Here is a 20,149-nt window from a genome sequence, read left to right as displayed (position 1 = left end):
AAGAGGAGCAGGGCACTATATGCAATTAAGCTGAAAACTTTAAGAATAGATGGAAAGGTGTAGGAAAAAACTTTTCTAATAACCCCAAAGACCTTGGGAGGACTTAAATAAGCATGAGGAAACCTAAGCAGAGTTTTAGAAGAGGGATAAAATGATTCTTTTAAAAAAGAAGTGAAAGAAAAGTGTAACTGAAGACAGGGAAGAAACTTGGTGGGGCAGTATTTGGTTACTGGGTTAATTTCATTACGTCTCTCTAATAATTCATTTCCCAAGACTTATTTCATCACCTCCTACATTATGCAATAATTCAAAGTGATGCCTGGGCTCTTATCTTCTGCTGCTTAATGAGCAGTGTTCACTCCACACTGGAGATGTTTACTCACAGAGCCCAGAACCCTGGACGTGTCTCTGCCTGGCAGCCCTGCTGGAGCCACTTCCCAAATCAGCACCACAAAACACACTCAAAACCCTGCAGTGCTCCAAGGATGAGGCCATGGAAGGTGCTGTATCCACAGGGTTGCATCACTTAACTGGTAACAGAACCAGTTTCTCTAAAGACCTAAACAAGAGTTTTGGTTTTAATCTTGCAGAGAAATCCGTATCAAAGCAAATGAAAACAGGAGCTATTGGATACCAGTGCGTTCATGTACAAAAACATCATTAAAGATAATTAAGCAGTTAAAACTAAGGCCTTGTAGCAGTTTCAAGTATTATGAACTGGCATTTAGTATGTGTTTCTCCATGCAACAGAAACAAGTGTTAAGTGTCAGGGACTTTATTTCCTAATAATATCAATTAAACCAAAAGCCAGAGTAGATGAGAGCAAACCACAAGTACCACAAATAGGAATAAGTATTTTTTAATAAATTAGTTGTCTCTCTTCTGCATTCACCAACAGCTCACAGAAAGGAGAAAGCAAATACTTCTCCAGTAAACTGCAGGCACTATGAAGGAATTGTACTGCATGAGGAAAAGCACAGAATACACACCCACACTGAGAACGGGAACACCTCCCCATCCATGGTAGCTGAAATGCTACAGCTTGATTTTAAACAGCCTTGTTAGGTTTGATGATTGTTAACAACATCACAGAAAGGCAGAGCTTTCTTCCTTTAGGTGGATGGCAGGTGACTGCTGAAGCCTAAAGGTTTGAAAAAGCCCCAGGACTGAGTATGAGCTTCCTGAAGAGATTATCCAAGGCTCCACACTGAAGACTGCTCTTCCCTCTCTCTGGCCTGTTCACTGGTTACTCTACACACACCACACACAACAGATACAACTCCCAGGTAACTTCTGTGAATCACCCAAGAGCTTCTGAATTTCCCCCCCTGCACTTCCTTTTAACCATTTCACCCTAACCAAATGTGTGCTACAGAACCAAGAGCTCCTGGTGTCTGCCCCACCTGATTTCTCTGTGGGCTTTGAGCTCAGGAAACAATGAAGGGCAAGTCACGGTGCCAGAAATAATAAATGGGGAAAGCAGCTGGTGCCACTTTTGCTTCCAAGTTCCCCTTCAGGCATCACTGAGTCACACACCCAAAAGGAGAACTTTTTTTTAAAAAAATAATCCTTCACAGACACTTCCAAAAGTCTCAAAGCCTCTTCTGGTTGCAGCTCTACAAAAACAATCAAACCTTAATGAAAAGAAAAAGCTTTTATTTTGGCACAATATTTCATAGAACCATAGAATGTCCTGAGCTGGAAGGGACCCACAAGGATGATCAAAGTCCAACCCCTGGCCCTGCAAACACCCCAACAATCCCACCCTGTCCCTGAGAGTGCTGTCCCCTGGAGCACAGGTGTCCCAGGTCTCTCCTGCTCAGGACATTCCTCCCTCTTGTTCCCTGGACAATCCATCAGGAGGGTGCACCAGCAGCAAAGCACAAGCCCAGCAATACCAGAGAGGCAAGGCCTGGTGGAATCCTCCTCAGTCACTCCTGAAGTGCAACAGGCTGGACACTCAGCACTGTTTCCTTCCACACCCTGAGCTCCCACAGCCTCAAAGCAACTCCACCTGCCTGAACACTGTGCTTGCCTTTGCAGGGATGTACCTCATAATTTGTTAACCTAAGTGCTACTATTATAGGGCTACAGATGTTCTGGGATTGTGAAATTCCCACCAGCACACGGAGCAGAAAAGCCTTACAGAAATTAACTGGTACTTCAGTGGGGCTCTCATGAAAGCTGACAGAGCTGTAACAATTCCTGAAAACAAAACAGGTCTGAGAAATTTTTCCAAGTGTCACATTCTTACACGAGAGCTGCCTTGGCCCTGCATTTTAACTATATGACACCATAACTGTGTGACAACAGGTTCCCCCGAATCTCATCTATAAAGCAGCACACTGATGAACAAACTAGTTTGTACTTTATCCTGTCATCAGTATTACCAACAGAAGTTTGTAATACAACATACTCTGCACCAATTAACCAAATCCCAGCCTGGGCTGAGCTCTCCCCTGTTCAATTCACAGTTTATGCACCTAGTGGAGTTGATTTGTAAGAAACCGGGGATAATCCAAGTTCTCAGATCTAACACTAAGGAGTCTGGGCAATTCCCAAACCAGGAATTTGCCCTGCAGGGCCTGAACTTGCTAAGGAGCTCCCTGGCCTGAAGAGGCTTTTTGGAAACCACTGGGGAGGTCCAGTAGCCAGCCCTGCCCAAGGCTGTGCTCCAGGAAAGCAAGATCTATCCCAACCACACAAAATACATCAGTGACAGCACAACTGCTCCTGGCTTGAAATAGTTCTCAAGGTGGGATGGCAGCCCTGGCTCTGCACAGAACAGCCCCAGGAGCAGCTGTGCCACAGCCACTGCTCACCCTCAGCAGGGCTGGGGAAGCAGCCTCGAAACCACCCTGGCCCTTCCTACCACATTCCCAACATCACCAGCCACCTTAAAACCAACCACAACCACTCGCTAACATCTTCTGAGATGCTCTTTGGCCATTGACAGAACAGATCCTGGGAGAAAAAGAAATTCAGAATTCCCACTGAAATAAAGGGTTTTTTCCAGTGAGAGGGTCAATGCTGAGGACCAGGAAAGGAAGCAGGGAGATCTCACATTAGAAGGAGCTTGCAAATATTCCCAAGACAGACACCAAACCTCTGGGACTCCACCCTGACATGACTGTAGGCATGTTCTGTAAGCATTATTTGGCCATTAGACTGTTCATTTCTATAAAACTGAATTATCCATCTATGAGTTTGTCTTGGACATGAGTTTTTGTCCTTTCTTTGAATAGTACTTCAAACCTGGAAACAAAGCATTCAAATGGAAAAACAGATTTGTATTTTAACAGAAATTTTGAAGGAATTTCTGGTTCTGAAATTCAGATTTGCTGGATTTCAAGTGGCCACATTTTGCAGGTGAGAGATGTTTTGAAATAACTGGTTACTCTCTAAGGTAAGACACTGATGTTGTCCAGTGGCTGACCTCAAATGGAGTGACACACAAAACTCAGTTGTTCATTTTCATTCACAAAAAAGCAATTTCTTTTAAGTACTCATACACATGAAAGACTGAACCACTGAATAATGCTCTTACGTTACAAAACAGACTAATGTTAAATAATCCGTGTGTTCTGGTTACATTCAGAAACATTTCAGGAAGTGCCACACAGTTACTACACATGTCCAGCATTTTCTCTCCAAGGTAAATACCCTGGGAGTTCAAAATTGTTAACTGGTCCCAGAAGCTCCCTTTTCATCATTTTCAATCCCTCTCAAACCAGTGAAGCAGCAATTCCCCATCTATAAATTATGCAGGCTCAGCTCCAACAGCTTACTAGAAGAAAAACAACAGAGAACTTAGGATTTAGTGGTTTTCTATGCAGAGCAACCCCCCCCCCCCACCCCATCCCTTGTTCTTCACTTCTTAACAGTTAAAAAACTGAGTTAACAGGGCAACCCAAAGACCCCAGGACTCCATGCTCACTATTCTGCATTAAAACACGTGCAAAGACTACGGTAAGGCTACACCCAGTACCACGCTCAGGAGCAAATAAAAAGCTTATCCTTTCTAAATTAAATCACACAAATATCACAGGCTGGTCAGTTCATTGCAAATTTAAGAGAAATGGCAAAGCTCATTATGTTATTTTTTAAGTTAAACGAGAAAGCAAAACGTAGCAGGCAACATGCAGAACTATGCTACTGGTATCACAACTTCAGTAAACAGGCAATAAAACACAACAGCTCAACCCCCAGCCCTACTGCACAGAAAGCCCTTAAAGAGTCACTCCTACAATGCAGTTAAGTAGAAGATTTCAGAAAAGGATGCACAAAAAAACATTTAGCAGACTTAACAATTTGATTAAACAGAGTCCTGAGAGTTTAACACAAGTTCAACAGCATAACATTTACAACAAGAAAGAAGAAAGGCACCTGGAGACATCTGACACTGGGCATGCTCTGCAGGCATCTCAGTGCGCACATGCTCTCTACCAGGTTGGAGCAGCCTAGCCACAAAGACCTTGGCACAGAACACTGCAGGGTGACAAAAAGGAAGGAAGAGAAGAAGCAGTTAGATGCCACAACAAATCACTCAAGGCAGGCAACTCATTAGTATGTTATCGTGGGTACTTATCTATGTTACTTCTACATTCATCACATGTTAGCGGCCAAGGGTAAAATAACCACTGAAGAGCCTGTGCAGCAAACAAGGACAAGCCATCCCTCTGGCCTGAGCTCCTTTTCCCCATATCTGTAACCTCGTGGCTTTAGTGCCCAGTGAACATTTTAACTTACTCCCAGCAGCAGGAGAGTTTTAGTTCACCCACACACTGCTGCCCACGGCAGACGTTCTGAGGCAGAGGCCTCACCCAGCAAACAGGCCTGGCCAAAATCCCTGCCCAGCTGTCCCCTACACAGGAGGCCAGGAGGTGCCATTGGGGTGGCAAGGCTTTAGGATCCACCTGGAGGAGCTTTGGGAATTAAGGTTTGGTACTCCCCACTGCCTCAGCTTTCTCAAACAAATTGTGGTTCTTCATTCCCACGGCAAAGCTGGTGTTAATGTGAGGTCCCAGTCTGCACTGGGACACACAACCTGACAATGGGAGCATGTTTTAGAGAGGAACCACACTTAGCTAAGTTCAAACTGCATGACCAAGTTCTGCTTAGTCAAGGTATCCTAATAAACTGGGGGGACATGCTGAAGTTATAGTTGAAGATATCCTAAAGACAAACTATCCCCTGGCTACATTTGTTACTCAACCTGCCTCCCAAGCTTAACTACCAAATTCCCCATTGCTGACACAAGAAGCTAGGAAAAGTCTGGAGATCCCTTTTGTTTCTTTTCTGAAGCTGAAGAAATTTGATGCAGACAGACTCTCCAAAACTTTTGTAGCTCCCCAATACTATTTCCCAGTTCCTTTTAAGGACAGAGTAGTACATATACCAGATAAGGCTAGGGGAAAGGATTCAATTCCTCAGCATGAAGCAGTGCATAAACCCAGCTCCAATAATTGGCACAGACTGAGCTTTCACTATTTTCCACACAGGGTTCCAATTTAGTTACAACAAACATCAAAATTTTAAAAGAAAAGCCCCACACAGGTCCACGCTGAAAGTGGAATAACCAGAGGTGAAGCCTCACAGAAAGCAGTTTGTGCCAGGATCAAGGAGGGGGAGAGAGCCCAGAGCACCTGAAGGGGATAAAAACTCTTTTTTTGGTTTCATATCTTACAAATAAAACAAAAGACAGACTCATCTTTTCCTCTCCATGCTAAGGAGAGAAATTAAAGGAAAACCAGCACAAGAATGCCCCTAGCAGCATCAAAACGCATTGAAATTTCCTCTCTTACCCAGCAGGAAGGTGCTGATTCCATAGGGATGTCCTGTGCTATGCACTTGGCATGGTAAGAGCGGGAGCATATATCTTACAGACGGGGTAAAAATAGTCATATTTATGTTTTTTATTGTATTGTTCTTTCTTTAATAGCAAAATAAAACCATAGTTTTCAATTACTAGAAGTTTTTTAAAGTTTATTTCAAGTTTAGAGAAATGGGATTTAGCTATAAAGTAATTAATCCAGTATATCTGCAATTCCTTTTCAGTAATTTACTTTGACAGGTCCTCATACTAACACTTGAAATTTAGTTCCCAAGACTCTTCTAAGACAAGTCAACCAGTGACAACAGGGGAACTACATTAACTTCAGCAAGGCACCAAAAAAAAAAAAAAAAAGAGGTTTTCATATTTTCAAAAAAGATGGGATGTACTGTTAAAACCCACTGACTGAAGATACACACTTTTTATAGGTCTGTTTTTCAAAACAAGAGTGTATGATTCAAGAAACTTCTTTTCCAATCTGTTTCATTCTTTACTCCTATTTAGGACAATATCTGCATGGGGTGTCTGCAACACTGAACCATCAAAATTCAAGGTATTGCTTCAGGTGTTGATTAAAGCCCAAACACATTTTTAAATATTTAGGCCTGGTAAAAAAAAGTCACTTTGCTCCCATGACTTAATAAAAGTCATTGACAAAAAGCACAGCAAACTCCTCTCCTGAGATGTTCAGCTCAGGTGTACAAAGCTGAGTACAATGTTTATAATGAATCTTCAGGTGTCCACAAATTGTAAGCTAAAAATCACTGGTTTCGAGGTTATTATGTGTGGGCATTTTAGGAACTACTCTAGCTAAATAAACTGAATTTTAAGCACTTAAGAGAAAAATGGGTAACTTGAGAACATTTTTTAAAATTTAATTCAAAATGCATTAGACACCGAGGCCATTTCCATGCCAAGGTTAAGCCACACAAAAACCTTTTCACAATATTACGAAACCCTGCATGAAAGGGTTTATAAAACTCCCTGGACACTCAGCTGCAGCACTGATATTGCACAACACTACAAATTCAATACTGCATCCCACTTCACACCAAAACAGGAACGTGCAAATATTTGTGTGCTTCCCTGACATGTTATTGCTTGACCCTGCCACGAATAAAAGCTTAACAGGTTTCCAAAGACTCCACTTGGCATAGCAGGAGCCTCAGCTCAGGCCTTCACTTTGCACTGGCCCTGCTTTCGCCAGCAGCCCAGGGAGATGCAGCACTAGTCTGGGAAGGGGAAAACGCCAGTGGCCAACAGGCACAGAATTAAATGAGAACACAGAGAACAGAACTGCACAGGTTAAGGGAAAGCCAACTGAAACTCAGATTTTAAGGAATAAGGTAACTAGTAATGCAGAGCTTCAACTGCCTCACATTCTGAGGGCTGTGGATCACCTGGAGGCCCAGTTTGCAGAGCTGAGAGGGGCTCTGAGCTCCAGGGCAAGGAGGGAACAGACACAGAAACCCTTATTCTGATCTCTTCAATGCTTTGTGCTTGGAAAGAGTCGTACCCTAATTTTATTATTAGATTACTGATGTTAATTCCATACACAAAGAGCTGCTTTGGTGGTCTACCCCAGGAATTGCATCTCAAGCTTTAGGTTTCAATCTTAAATCTCAAATTTAAGCAGCCTATACAAAATGCTGCATTCCCAGTGAAACCTGTAAATCCCCAGTAACAAGGGAAGATGCTTCAATGTCTTTAAGGCTTAGATGTAAAGGACTTCTTATGTTAATAGCAAAGCACACAGCAGTGTGCATCCAATAAACCAACTTTGTAGGTGGGAACTTTTAGGATGGAGGTATTAAAAACACTCTCTCAGGCCCTGAACCATCCAAAGTTTCCCTTCACTCTGGACTTCTCCCAGGTTACAGCACAGTCTGGTTAAAGCAGTGCAAAATTCCCAGAAATGGTTTCTCTCAGCACATCTGATACTATCACACAGAAATCCTCACACTTCTCTATCCCTTAGAAAAACCATCACCCGTTTATCCTCTAAAGCCCATTAAACTGCTCAAAAAATGCCTATAGCCTGTATTCCTGATGGAATTAGAACACTCTGCAAGCCAGGCATGGCAATATTGCAGTGTCATAATCAAGAATGACAACGTTTACATAACCCAGATTTATGCTGCAAGTTTTATAAAATATTAAAATTATGACCTCGGAATTTTTCACTGCTTTCATTTTATTTATACAAGATAACTTAAGGAATCCAAATTTATTGGTGTGTTTACAGCTTGGGAAATTCTGGTCGTAAGGCAAAAATATCCTTGTTTTTGAAAATCAGTTTCTAGACAGAGTCCAAAAAAGACTGGCAAGGAGAGGCTCTTTAGAATTTCAAAGGAAAATAGAGTAAAATAAATGAAAGAGCTAATTCACTCAATTTTTTTCCAAGGAGCATGGCTAATTATATTAATTCACTCCTCCTGCAACACCTTTTTTCTTATGCAGTTTATTACAAAACTAACTTGAACATTAAAACCTAAAAAATCATTCAAGTTTATAAATTCTAAATACTTTTTCCAGCTTTCTTGTGACAGCAAAGCTGGAAGCTCCTCCGTAAGGTTAGTTCATGCTCTGGATGTCCATGAGGCTATAAACAGATATTTCAACTGGCAAAAAAGGTACAACCAAAGAACTTCAACCTTCACTGTGAATTTTTTCAGGTTTTTAACTATAAGAAACTCACATGCTACTTAACATTGGTGATTTCCTGGTTAGTTTACATCGATTTAGGCCTGGACCAACACAACTGGTATTTCTTTATTTCCATCATCACTTAATATTGACGATTTTATGGGTAAGTGGTGCTACTTAAACTCCTCCCATGGCTGGGGACTCAGTTTAATGCAGCCCAAGGGGTGCTCTGAAAAGCCAACTTGGATTCGAGGGCAGTCTGACAGTCTGGGAAAGCCTTATGCTCCCACCTCCAACTCAACGTCAAGCTTAGATCTCCTCAAAAATCAGCATTAACCACAATAAGACATAAAAAATATGAGCAGTAACACAGTTTCAAGGCCTTCAGTGTTATTTTACACTCGGCAGGAACAGCAGCCAACTCAAACTCCCTCCCAGTTTGCAGACTGGGATTTCCTCCAGATCTTACCTGGTGCTTTTTCCCGTAAGGGCTTTACTCAAACAGTGCCAAGCAGGGCAGGGGTGGATCCCTGGGCTGGGAGTGAGTGCCCCGAGTGTGTGCACAGGTGGGAAAGCAGAACATCCAAGTGTCTGTGTGTGAACACTCTGTGGGACATGCAGGGAGCAGTGACACGAGTTCCCCAGGGACAGCCCGGCTGGCAGGGGACAGTCCCTGCACCTCTGGTACAACACTGCACAGCTCTGGAGGCACAGACACAACTGTCTGACCAACAGAAGCACTCTGGACTCCTCCTACTGCCATTCCACAGCCAGGCTGTGCCCTGGGAGGTGCCCTGTGCTCACATGCTCCACACAAGTCTGTTGGAATTGGTGCCATCACATCACCGCCTTTTCCATGGCCAAATGCAACCTCACTGGGCCTGGGTGACTTGGAAGGCTGTTGGAGTACCATCCACACAACAGATTTCCACACTCCGTGGAGTTTTACTTGTGCATTCCAGCAATCTGCTTCAGCTTTAGCAGAACTGTACTCCCAGGTCAACAAAGTTGCTTTAGATGTAATTTACTCTTGCACTTATTTCTGTCCTTCTATGAACTACAAATGCAAAAGTGAATTTCTCAAAAATAAATATCCACAGAGTGGCAAACATTTAACTTGTGAAAATTTTTTGATTATTCTTTTACTGCCATCAGATCATTCTAAAAATATAGGACCAATAGCTGAGTCACAGTGCCATTAGGAAAATCAATTTAGCCAAATGATGGCCATTCACAATAAAGACTGCTCAATGGAACAACCCTCCAACAGCCATTCAAGACCTGCATTAAGTTCTTGCATTTGGGGAAAAACACTAAGTGAGGAATCGGGAAATTTAAAGCAAGACAAGGGAAAAGAATTGATCAGAGAAATTCTCCTCATTACCACAGCGATGCTCTAGATAGGACACTGAATTCACAGGAGGCTGACGGATAACGCTGTCCCACTCTGCTCCTGAAGATCAAAGTGTGTGATTGCTACACACACTCAATGCTACAAAAGGAATATGGGTTCAGTGGAGAGAAGATTAAATGCTTTCTTTGAACAGAATAACCATCTTACTCCATTATAATTTATTCATCAGGATAAGACTCATGAGATGCAGCACCTCGTTTTCAGGAAGATACAAAGGACTGGGAAGAAAATCCTCAGATATTTGCCTAAGTCACTCTGAACATTAACTGAAATAACCTAAATTTTCCAAAATACACAGCATTTAGATTAGCCCTTGCTTCCTTCTAGTACATTCACCCCAACTGCCACAGTTAAGTGTGATACACCTTTCTGCACTAACATCCCCTGTGTTACACTGAAAAGGCCATTTCTAAAGCAAACACTTTCTTCTGCTCTCCTGCAGCAGGACAGGGGTTTACAGACATCTCCAGCCAGCAGCACAGGGCACATCCTGACTGGGAAACACAGACCCAGCATTGCCAATCACACAGGAGAAACTTGCAGGGAGTCAAACACGTAGAAAAATGTGGCTGAAACTTGTCTAACATGTTAAAAGCTGTCTCAGACTCCTCTGTATTAAGTTTTTAAGGGTGAGGCCTAACACAGCTAACAGTAAATCCTACTATGGCCAAGGCAGGGTACAAGCACTTGACAACTTCCGATGCCTGTGGAGCCTGGGCTGCCAGGAGCAAACCGTGGATTCCCAGGCAGGGGATGCACAGGCAGGGGATGCAGAGGAACACTGCCACAGCTCTGAGAGCTGCCTCACATTGTACTTTCTGAAATGTAACATTCAAAACACGGGCAAGAGCAAAGCCTCCAACCTGCTCAGCTCCACTGCAGCCTTTGTAGGGCTGGTGCATGTTTCCAAAAGTTAAGCAATATTAAATAGCATTGAGGATCTTGATCAGCAGGGGCATTCATTTATGCTTCCCCTTTTTTTCCCTGTTCAGTGTATTTTAAATTATTTCCTCTTTTCAGTTTTCATCACTAAAGAGGCCAAGTTCACTTCTGCCTCCCTGTTCTCTCATTTTAGAAAAAGGCACACCCTGAACAGCAAATATTCCACAGAAAGATGTTATTTTACAGTTTTAACTCCAAAGTGAGTCTGATGGGTGTGTGGAACAAATTCAATTTGATACTAGATGAGAATGCAAGAAATGTGTCAGTCTAAGGTTAATAAGTATTTCCCTTAGATTCTCCCTCTGGTTTCTTTTAAGGAGTTACACTAAAACAGATTTCTCCACCCTAACCAAATAAAACTCAACTACTTGAAAAATCAAACCAGGAAACAACAGCACCCTTTGCACAAGTAATTCATTATAAATTACTTATCAATTGAATTCAAATGTAACTTCGGCACAAAATACCACACCAGCAAAACAAACGCAGAACTAAAACAATGCATGAGATCAACAGCACCTACAGGAGTTTCTGCTACAGGAGGGTAAATACTGAGGCCTCACCATTCACTACTGTAACTGCCTACAAAGGAGAACACACAAAGGCTTAGCATTACTGCTGTTACTGTCCAAAGGAATCCAGGTACATTGGCACCAACTTACAGTAAAGCTGGGCACTGGGAGGTGCAGCTCTCCCATTCACACCAGATACGATACTGAACTTACATAACTTTATTTTCCTGCCAGCCAGGGACCCAGCTTGCCTTCCTGAGGCACACAAACACCTTCCAAACCCATCTCCAAGATGACCTGTTGTAGCCTTTCGCAGGCTTCCCAAACCTCAGATGATTGTGACTCAAAGTACAACCACTCTCCCCTACTCTGAAATAAACCTATTATCACTGTGAGGCTCCTCCTGCCAGCCCCGCCCTACACCTGTCCCAAAACAGCTGCAGCCAGACCTTCACACTGACATCTCAGGAAGGATTTAAGACGCTGACTCCAAGTGCTGCCCACAACAGACTTTCAAATGGCATTTCAGCAGGTTTTTTAATTTGTCCTAGGAACAGCCAGAGAAGTTCTCTCCAGTTCTGATGGACCCATCAGAGGACAGGGACAGAACTCAGGGCTGTGACCTCCCTGAACTCCATGGGGAGCCCAAGGCAGTCACTGGCAAGGCTGCTCTCTGCTTCCACAAGCAGGATGTGGCAGCCAGTGGCTCCGTGCCCATTCCTGCACACACCAGTTCCCCTCGTGTTCCCAGGCCTGTGTTTCACAGCAGACCGGCAATTCCCTCCAGTACAGCTCCCGTATTTCCTGGCCATGCCCTGTCTGACTGTAAGCTCAGCAGCTGATTCCCTGTGCCCTCACACTTGGGGGACATGAAGCAGTTAAAGCAAGAGACTGAATGTGCGGACAAACTCATCTAAGCAGAAGCAGCAAGACATAGTACAGGCTTCTTACCTGAAACTTTGTTTCTGGGCTTCAGATCCACCAATCCAGAATGAAAGGGGATTCGAATGGGTTTTCCTTCTCAGACTTGTCTGTTAAAAGAGAGCAGCCAATCATCTTCAGCTTGGTGTATCTACTTCTTTCTTGAACGAAATCCCAATTACTGCTAATGCTGTTAGAGACAAGGCAGCCCAGGCACCTGCCCAGCCCAGGACCAACTACGTTAGTGGGGTCGTCGGATTGGTGGATCTAAGACAGAGAAACGCATTTACAGACAAGAAATCGCTCCTTCCCCTACCCTGGGTCACCCAAACAAGTGTTTTGGGGTACAGCTCACCTTGCCAAGATTAAGGAAGATGAGAAAAAGCTACAAAGCAAATAACAAAGCAAGTCCTAAAGCTTCAACCACCAGCTCACACCTCGCAGGCCTGCTCCAGGAACACAGGTTTGCACAACAGAACTCAATGCAGTTCTCCTAGTCTGCCATAAACATCCACTAAAACATTTTATTGCACTGATTATTTCCCTTTTTCCAGGCTCAAAATGACCTCATTTGCCTTACATGTCTGCAGCACAAAGATGGAGTTGTCAAGACACTCCTGATCTGAACAACAGCACTGAATTCAGTACATTTTCAGTACTGCTGTGTCTCTGGAAAACACTCTAGAACCAGAAGAGAGTAAGACACTGTACTCCTGAGACAAGAAACAGTCACCTCTTGCTAAGCAGGGAGATAAAAGGCCTCCAAGCCAGTCCTGTCAGCAGCACAGTGAGTGTGACTAATTTAAAGCAGCTGGAACAGTGACACCTCAGAGAAGATGGGGTCTGCAGAAAACTCACGCTACACGTGCAACAGAAAGCTCAGCCTACAGAGACCAAAACATCCAACTTCCACCAAGATCTTCAAAAAGTTTGGGCCATGGCCTGCAGAACTTCCCCTGCCAGCAGTGAGAGCAAAATGCTACAACATCCCCAGAGGAACACACCACCACCACCTCTCACCCTCTCTCTCCTCTGCTCTCCAGCCCCTCCAGAGAGCTGAACCTCAGCCTCCACTGCTGTGCCCCAAGTCTCAAGCTCCAGCAACTCACAGAAGGGTGGAGAAACTGCCACTGTCCCCAGCTCTGCCAAGAAACCATCTCCATGAGGACAGGACTGTCCCTCACTGCCCACAGCTCCCCAAAGAAAGCAGCATCTTCATGGTGGGGCAATCTCCTGCTTTTCAGCCACTGGCAAAGCCGGTCAATTCTAGGGCAGCGTTTCAAGGACAAAGCAGCGCTGTAGGCCCAGTACCATGACCAATGCATGATTTTTAAGGCTGCCAAGGAAAGTGCTAAGATGTCAAGGCATATGACTCAGAATTTTCAGAGTACATTATAGCTCAGCAAGAAGCCAGCTATCAAATTATATAAATGTACCGATTTGCTAAGTCACTGCAGAGCCAGCAGGGTGCTGGAAGGAGAGGCACTTCTCCATGAAGCCAAACCTTAACATTATTTGCAAGTGTAACAGCACAGGTCTGATTTTTGTCTCCAGAGGGACGGGTGTTCTGCAGACAGCCTGAATAACAAGTTTCCCTAGCTAGTCCTCCCCTGCCCTAAGAGAATTGCCTACAAGATTCTCTGTCAAGTCCAAGCTGGAACTTACTAAGTTTTGCAAATTCTGAGTATACGTTTTCAAAAAGCTTGAGGCACTTTTGTCTGAAAACCAAAAATTGGCTCCACTGCAAAGGTTGGAAGACTTGAAAACAGCCCTATCGTGCAAACCGCGCTGAAATACAACATCACACCTCTCAAAAAGGCAAACAGTGCACACTGTCACAACTTCTGTACCAAAACTCCACACTCAGGAACTCCTCAATAGAATGAAACTAAGAACAAACTTGCAACACTGAATACAGATATAATTATATACACACACAGAGTGATTATCCTCTTTCCTCTAAGTCAATAAGAAAATTCTACCAAAATTCTGTAGTGTTGCCACAGCTTAAAAGTTGACCCAAAAAGCTTTTTTCACCATTTTACCCAGAAAGCACATCACTCCCTATTCCTAGCAAGTAGGTCCCTACCTACATCTTACAAATTTCCATCTGTATTCATCCTACAAACAGGCCCAGGAAGCTGAACTACTCTTTGATCCTAAACAAAACTGTTAATTTCCTGGGGTGGAAGTACAAGGATGCAAGTCCTGCAGGGATGTGGATTAACAAAGCACCAAAGAAACGACATGCCTTCAAACGTTCCCGTTGTTAATTTAGCCTGCATGAGAAGCAAATTAAGTTTTCAGAAAGAGCCAGTGCTTTTCGTTGTTAAAACACCAATGGCATTGCGTTATTTTTGCATTATCTGCTCTCAGTCATGCATTACTCATATTGGGAAACGAGTGGAAGTGGTACAGGAAAACAGAGTAGGCTGTCAGATGTCACACCACTGAGCTCATAAATACATCAATAAACTGGGGAAGCAAGGGATTTTCCAGAAAAAGTGGATTTTCCGTGAATAATGATGCCATAAAAATCAAACCACAAAATCAGATTATGTAACAACATAAACAGTGGCATTCATATAAAGAAGACGTCGCCCAAGAAAAAGAGCTGGAAGGAAAGGATTGTTACCCAACAGCATTAATTTAAACAACTCAGTCAATATTCTCATTTCCCCTCAATTCATTTTCTGCCTTGCAACAAAAAAAAAAATCCTTGTCACAGAGCAGCCCTCTCATAAGCACAGTCTCTTGTTCTCTCCCACACATCATTCCTCTCGCATTGGCACATTTGCTGCAACATCCATTTCATTTGAAAGCCATCAGCAATCTCCCTGAGCACTCCGAGCTGCCCAGGGACGGGCAACTGGAAATGCCAAAGCACCAGTGACCTCTAAACTGCATGGCAATAAACCCAGCACACCAAGAGACACACAGCAAGTTGATTTAACAAGTAGTAGAGGTGTTTTAGAAAACATGAAATGAAATGAAATGGTACATCCATCCTTCAAAGAGCGTTCCCAAGTCTCTCTGAGGGTACAGCTTGTAACAAGGCAGGTTGTTTTGCTGTGATGCTGCTCACAACACTCATCAGTGACCCAAATCTTTAGCAGTGCTCAAAGCTCTGTATCCTGAGGGACACAGCCGGCACCGTCTGACACGCAGCAAAGGCAGACGGGCTTTTAAAGCAGCAACCCCAGAGCACTTCAGAGGGCAGCTGCACCCACACCAGCTGCCTGCAGAGATGGGATCTCATTCCACACGGACACCTGGGCAGGGATTTACTCCAGGAGCTCCCGGCCCCAAGGCAGAGCTCTGGGGCAGCCCGTGGAGCTGAAGGCTGCCCGGCCACGCTCACACAGAGGAGCCCTGCACATGTTCCAGGCTGCAGGGAACTTCCTCTGCTGCACCTCACTCGCTCAGCACTGGGCAGAGGTTGGAGAATTTAGTCATGTTAGAAAATGTAACTGCATCATGAGGTAAAGAAATCTCTGAGTCTCGAATGAGATTTAAAGAGCCTCTGGTGAAACACCGCGGCTTAGTCTCCCCAAGAATTGGTAACTTCCTTTTATTAAGAACCAAAAGCAATTTCATTTCAGAATTTCCCCCACAACCGGCACATCTGCAGCTTTCCGTCACCTGAATAAACTGATGGCTGCTGCCACCATCATCACAAACCTCAGATAACTTTCCTTTATACACTTCTGTATCTTTATAGCCTCCTTCCCTCTGCCATCTCATTTCCCCGATCAGGCCATTGTTTCATCTAAGCCTTCCCAAAAGAAAAAGCTTTCCACACTCCTTTGTCCACTTTGCTCATTTCACCACTCCACTGGTTCTGAGTGCAGTTGCCTTGCTCTAATTCATGTTCATAAGCTCTTCCTTCCCATTTTCTGCACCGCTGCCAAAGTCAAAGCAATCCTTTCTCTTCAGATTTGCATCCTTCCTCTGCGAGGCACTCTCTGAAACAGGACTGTCACTCTGAGAGCCTGGCAGCAGCACAGACCTCATATCCCCTGCCCCAAGGCTCACCCCAAGGCTGTGCCTTCCTCACATCCATCTAACCACCACCTCTTCAGCTATTTGCTCCAGCCACTGCCTTCTTCCCCATGTATAAAACCCTGCATGCTTTACTGTCCAACATGCAGCTCTCAACTCTGCTCATTTCGCTACTGAAGATTAAAAAAAAAGATACCTGCAAAGTAAACAGATCATTATCCTGATGAAGAAAGCACATCTAGGTTACACACAGGTTTACAAATGCCTTACTAACACTCCATCTACTCCCAGGCTTCAATTAAGAACCAGTCACATTTCAGCTAGAACAGTACCTCCTTTGTTTCAGCTGCAAAGATGATCATTGCCTGTATCTGTCACTACGAAAGTCAACTCTTTGAAGGAGTCCTCTAAGAATATGTGGAAAAAATATCCTACAAATCCAACTGGCTGCTTGGCTTGCAATGACTGGGACAGGGAAGAAAAAAGCCAGAGCACTATAGCCCTACTGAGATATATATACAGCAGCTGTATTTTAGCTTCCAAACAGAACACTGGGATTTATTTTGCACTTTAAGCTTTAAATAGTTTGGGGGCACAACCATCTCCAGTTGCAGTACCCCAAGGAACTTCAGGTACCCCTGGAGTGATTTACAGGAGGAGCTGCTGCTACTCAGGCAGGCCTGTGTCAAACACTCCCTCCTCACACTGGTACCTCTGAATTGAACACCTCCACCTCCCATCAAAGTCCTGCCAGGAGAAACAGAAAGATTTTTGGCAAGATACTCAATTATAGTTCTTCATTTATTATTTACCGAGGTACTTAAACACCGGACACTTTTATGAGAGCCAGAGAAAGGCATTGTAGACACTGAAGGCAGTGAGTTAGGAAGATTATTTCCATACACATGATTTCAAGATGCAAATGATAACAGTGTGAACAAGTGCTTGCCCACTTTATTCCTAGGCATGGCCTTTCCTGAATCTTTTCACACTCCAACCACAGAGCAGTGTAATGCTGAATTTAAACTGCCAGGACAGCGACCTGTGTTTGGAGAGCAGCTTGGGCAGCAAGGCCACAGTGAAACATGAGGGTCATAAGCTCAGTGAGTGTGAGAATTTACACACAGCTGGATTCCTGCTCAGGAGCCACCTCCTGTATGTGTCTGGTGGGTACAGGAGCCTGGGAGCAGCAGATTTATTTTGTTATGCCATCCACACCATATGCTGCACACAGTTCACCCCATAAATGTACAAAAAAGACCCCCAAACTATTTGCCACACTGATGTATTCTGTTACAACCACCTCAGTACAAACTAAGCAGCTAATCCCCCCACTTTGAAAGCTGCTGGTAACACTAAATTACGGTTCAGGGAAGCTTCCTGGGAAAATGAAGAACACAAGGCTTTGAGCAGGTATTGAAGAGAAATGCAAATCGCAGGGTTGATGCAACTGAACACAGATTTTATACACATCTCAGATCTGTAGGTAACAAAACTTATTTGGCAAAGTGTTGCTGTTGGTTCTTTAAAAGAGCAAAAAGGTCACAGTTATCTAATTTCACTGAGAAAACCAAAACCAGGGGCAGAAAGAGCCCTTTCAGTGACTGTGGCTGGCCCTCCATCTCTTCTGATTACTTCCTCACTCCTCACTCGCCTGCTCACACCCAGCATCTGCCTGAGCCCACCACTGAACCAGCCACAATCTCACCAGACACCGTGAGCCTCAGCCTGGGCATCCCAGTCAGTCCCAGTTACCCTCAGGGCCTCGGGGGGACCCTTCTGCAGGCTCGGGGTATCTCAGCTGTACAGCTGGGCACCACCCGCACATGGAAGCCGTGGAATGGCATCACTCAATGCACTGCTCATCCCCCTGGGAATGACTAACAACAGGATCCACAGAACCGGCACACGGCACGGGAAGCCTTCAGCTGTCCTGAGAGACACAGCGACTTGGGAACACTCGCTAAAACTTCACACAGCAAATCAAAGTTGTCACTCTGAAACCTTAAAATATTTCTCTTAGATTTTGGCCTTAAAAATAGAACAGTATTATTTCCATGACTGATTTTCCTTTAAATAAATGGAAATGATCTATCCAGGGAAGGCACAGTTGAGGGTTAGAACACAGTTCTGAAACTTGTGTGCAAGTAACATGTTGACACATTATCTCTTGTTTATCAGCCTGAGAGAATTACGGTGGATTTCCTCCTCAGAGCTTTCACATCACACATTTGCTCCTGTATTTACTACAGATTCATCCCTGGCAGTGGAGGGAAGTGATTGAGCAGAAGTGCACCAAACCCCATCTCTCTTAGCAAGGAGAGGCACAAACACCTGCTTTTAGGAATCTGGAACACTCCTAAAAAAGAGCAGCATCCCCCTAAGTCTGCCAGGCAGGGATGATCCCTGGGTTTGGGATGTTTCCCACAAGCACTCCCACGTTCCCAGATCACACAGAAATCCCAGACGGGGCACTCGGCCCAAATGGCTTCTGCCCTGTGGAGTCAAACAAATCTCCTGGAGAATCTCACCTTCTGCACCACACCAGAAGGCAAAACCTCCACGTCTTCATTTAGGAATTATTTTCAATGATTTTAGGGAAACATTTCCACTCAAACACAAGTGATCCTGTGCAAGCCTCCACTAAGGTTAACAATAAATTCAACTACTAACTACATTTTACAGAGTACCATTTTCTGTTGGAAACTACAGAATTAATTGTTCATCTTATTAAATTTTTATATTTATTCATTTCTTGTGAAAGAGAGAAAAATTTCTTTCTTAAACCTCCTACTACATACTAAAACTCCTACTAACAGCACCGATATTTGCATGGATTAGCACATTTCCCAGCTCCAGCTGCAAGTGGAGGGACAACAATCACCAGCAAAAGTCCCACTTGCTTCCTCCTGATACATCCTGGCCCCAAAGAGGAGAGACTAAAATGGGAGAGCAAAAACACAAGCAGGAAAGTTGAGGGAGCCAAACCTTCCAGCCCCAAACGCTATTTGAGTGCCTCACAGAACCCAAAGCTGAGTGCTGGTGACTCCGTTCCACGGAGGAAAAAAGCCACCAGAGCACACTTTCCACCTCAGGAATTTAGGAGGCATCTCTGTGGGAGGCTGGTCCCCAGCCGGATCCCTGCAGAGCTGCCCCAGCCTTCCCCTCCCTGCTGCAGGGCACTGATGGCTCTGATGTCCCCCAGGGGAAGTGCGAGATCACAGCACGGGGGGAGGAGGCTCCCCATGAACGGCTTTTAAGGCCCTGCCCTCAGTGATCAGTAAAAATAATGAAAGGTACACAAAGGCTTTGTAGGTTCCCCCTTTTTCTTTTTCATTTCATTTCTGCTTTTTGAGACCAGATGGCACATTTAAAGAAAGTTCATATTTTCCGGATCAGGTAGTTTAGCAACAACTCCACTGGCTAAAAAACCCATTTAATGTCTCCACTGAACCCAGCTCACCTTCAGAGTGCCTTAAAGGGAAATTATTTGCATTTTGGCCCTCAGTTCTGGAGAACTGCATTAAATTGTAGATGTGAGAGCAAATTAAGCTTAGGAGAAAAAGCAAATATGCTTATAACAAATAAATTAGAAGATATTTACTGATTACTATTCTCTCTCAGCTCCTAACTTAATTTTATTCAGGCCTAAAGGCAGAAAAACGAGGGGCCTCTGATATTTGCCTATAAAGATCTAATTTGCTTATTATAAAAAAAAAAAAAAAAAAAAAAAAAGCCTCTTTCTACTGCTCCCATCTGGCTGCCTCTCCACTAACGCGAATTTAGCGGCGTAAGCGTTAATAAGGGGTATAACCAATACACCAATTAGGTCTCATTAGGTAATTCCGTGTGTGCTGGACCGGAGCTGCAGCACCGGTG

General features: G+C 44.1%; 1 protein-coding gene across 3 annotated transcripts in view; it reads right to left on the bottom strand.

The window, feature by feature from the left end:
- The window catches only part of FBXW11 (F-box and WD repeat domain containing 11), a 59,105-nt gene extending 46,705 nt beyond the window's left edge, over positions 1-12,400 (bottom strand). The window contains exons 1-3 of one of the 3 annotated variants that reach the window (XM_017738163.1): positions 12,299-12,399; positions 9,864-9,971; positions 4,387-4,488 (exon numbers count right to left, since the gene is read on the bottom strand). In XM_017738163.1, coding sequence (XP_017593652.1) covers positions 4,387-4,437 — 51 coding nt within the window. In that variant the 5' untranslated portion in view covers positions 4,438-4,488; positions 9,864-9,971; positions 12,299-12,399. Of the gene's footprint in view, positions 1-4,386; positions 4,489-9,863; positions 9,972-12,298 lie in introns of all 3 variants that reach the window. The other 2 variants (XM_017738164.1, XM_008636750.2) reach the window with 2 other exon arrangements.
- Positions 12,401-20,149: the final 7,749 nt, after the last annotated feature.

Source organism: Corvus brachyrhynchos, unplaced genomic scaffold, assembly GCF_000691975.1.
Source record: "Corvus brachyrhynchos isolate BGI_N302 unplaced genomic scaffold, ASM69197v1 scaffold616, whole genome shotgun sequence".
Taxonomy (NCBI): Eukaryota; Metazoa; Chordata; class Aves; order Passeriformes; family Corvidae; genus Corvus; species Corvus brachyrhynchos.
The sequence above is the reverse complement of the archived record's forward strand: the minus strand, read 5'-3'. Positions and strand labels throughout refer to the sequence as shown.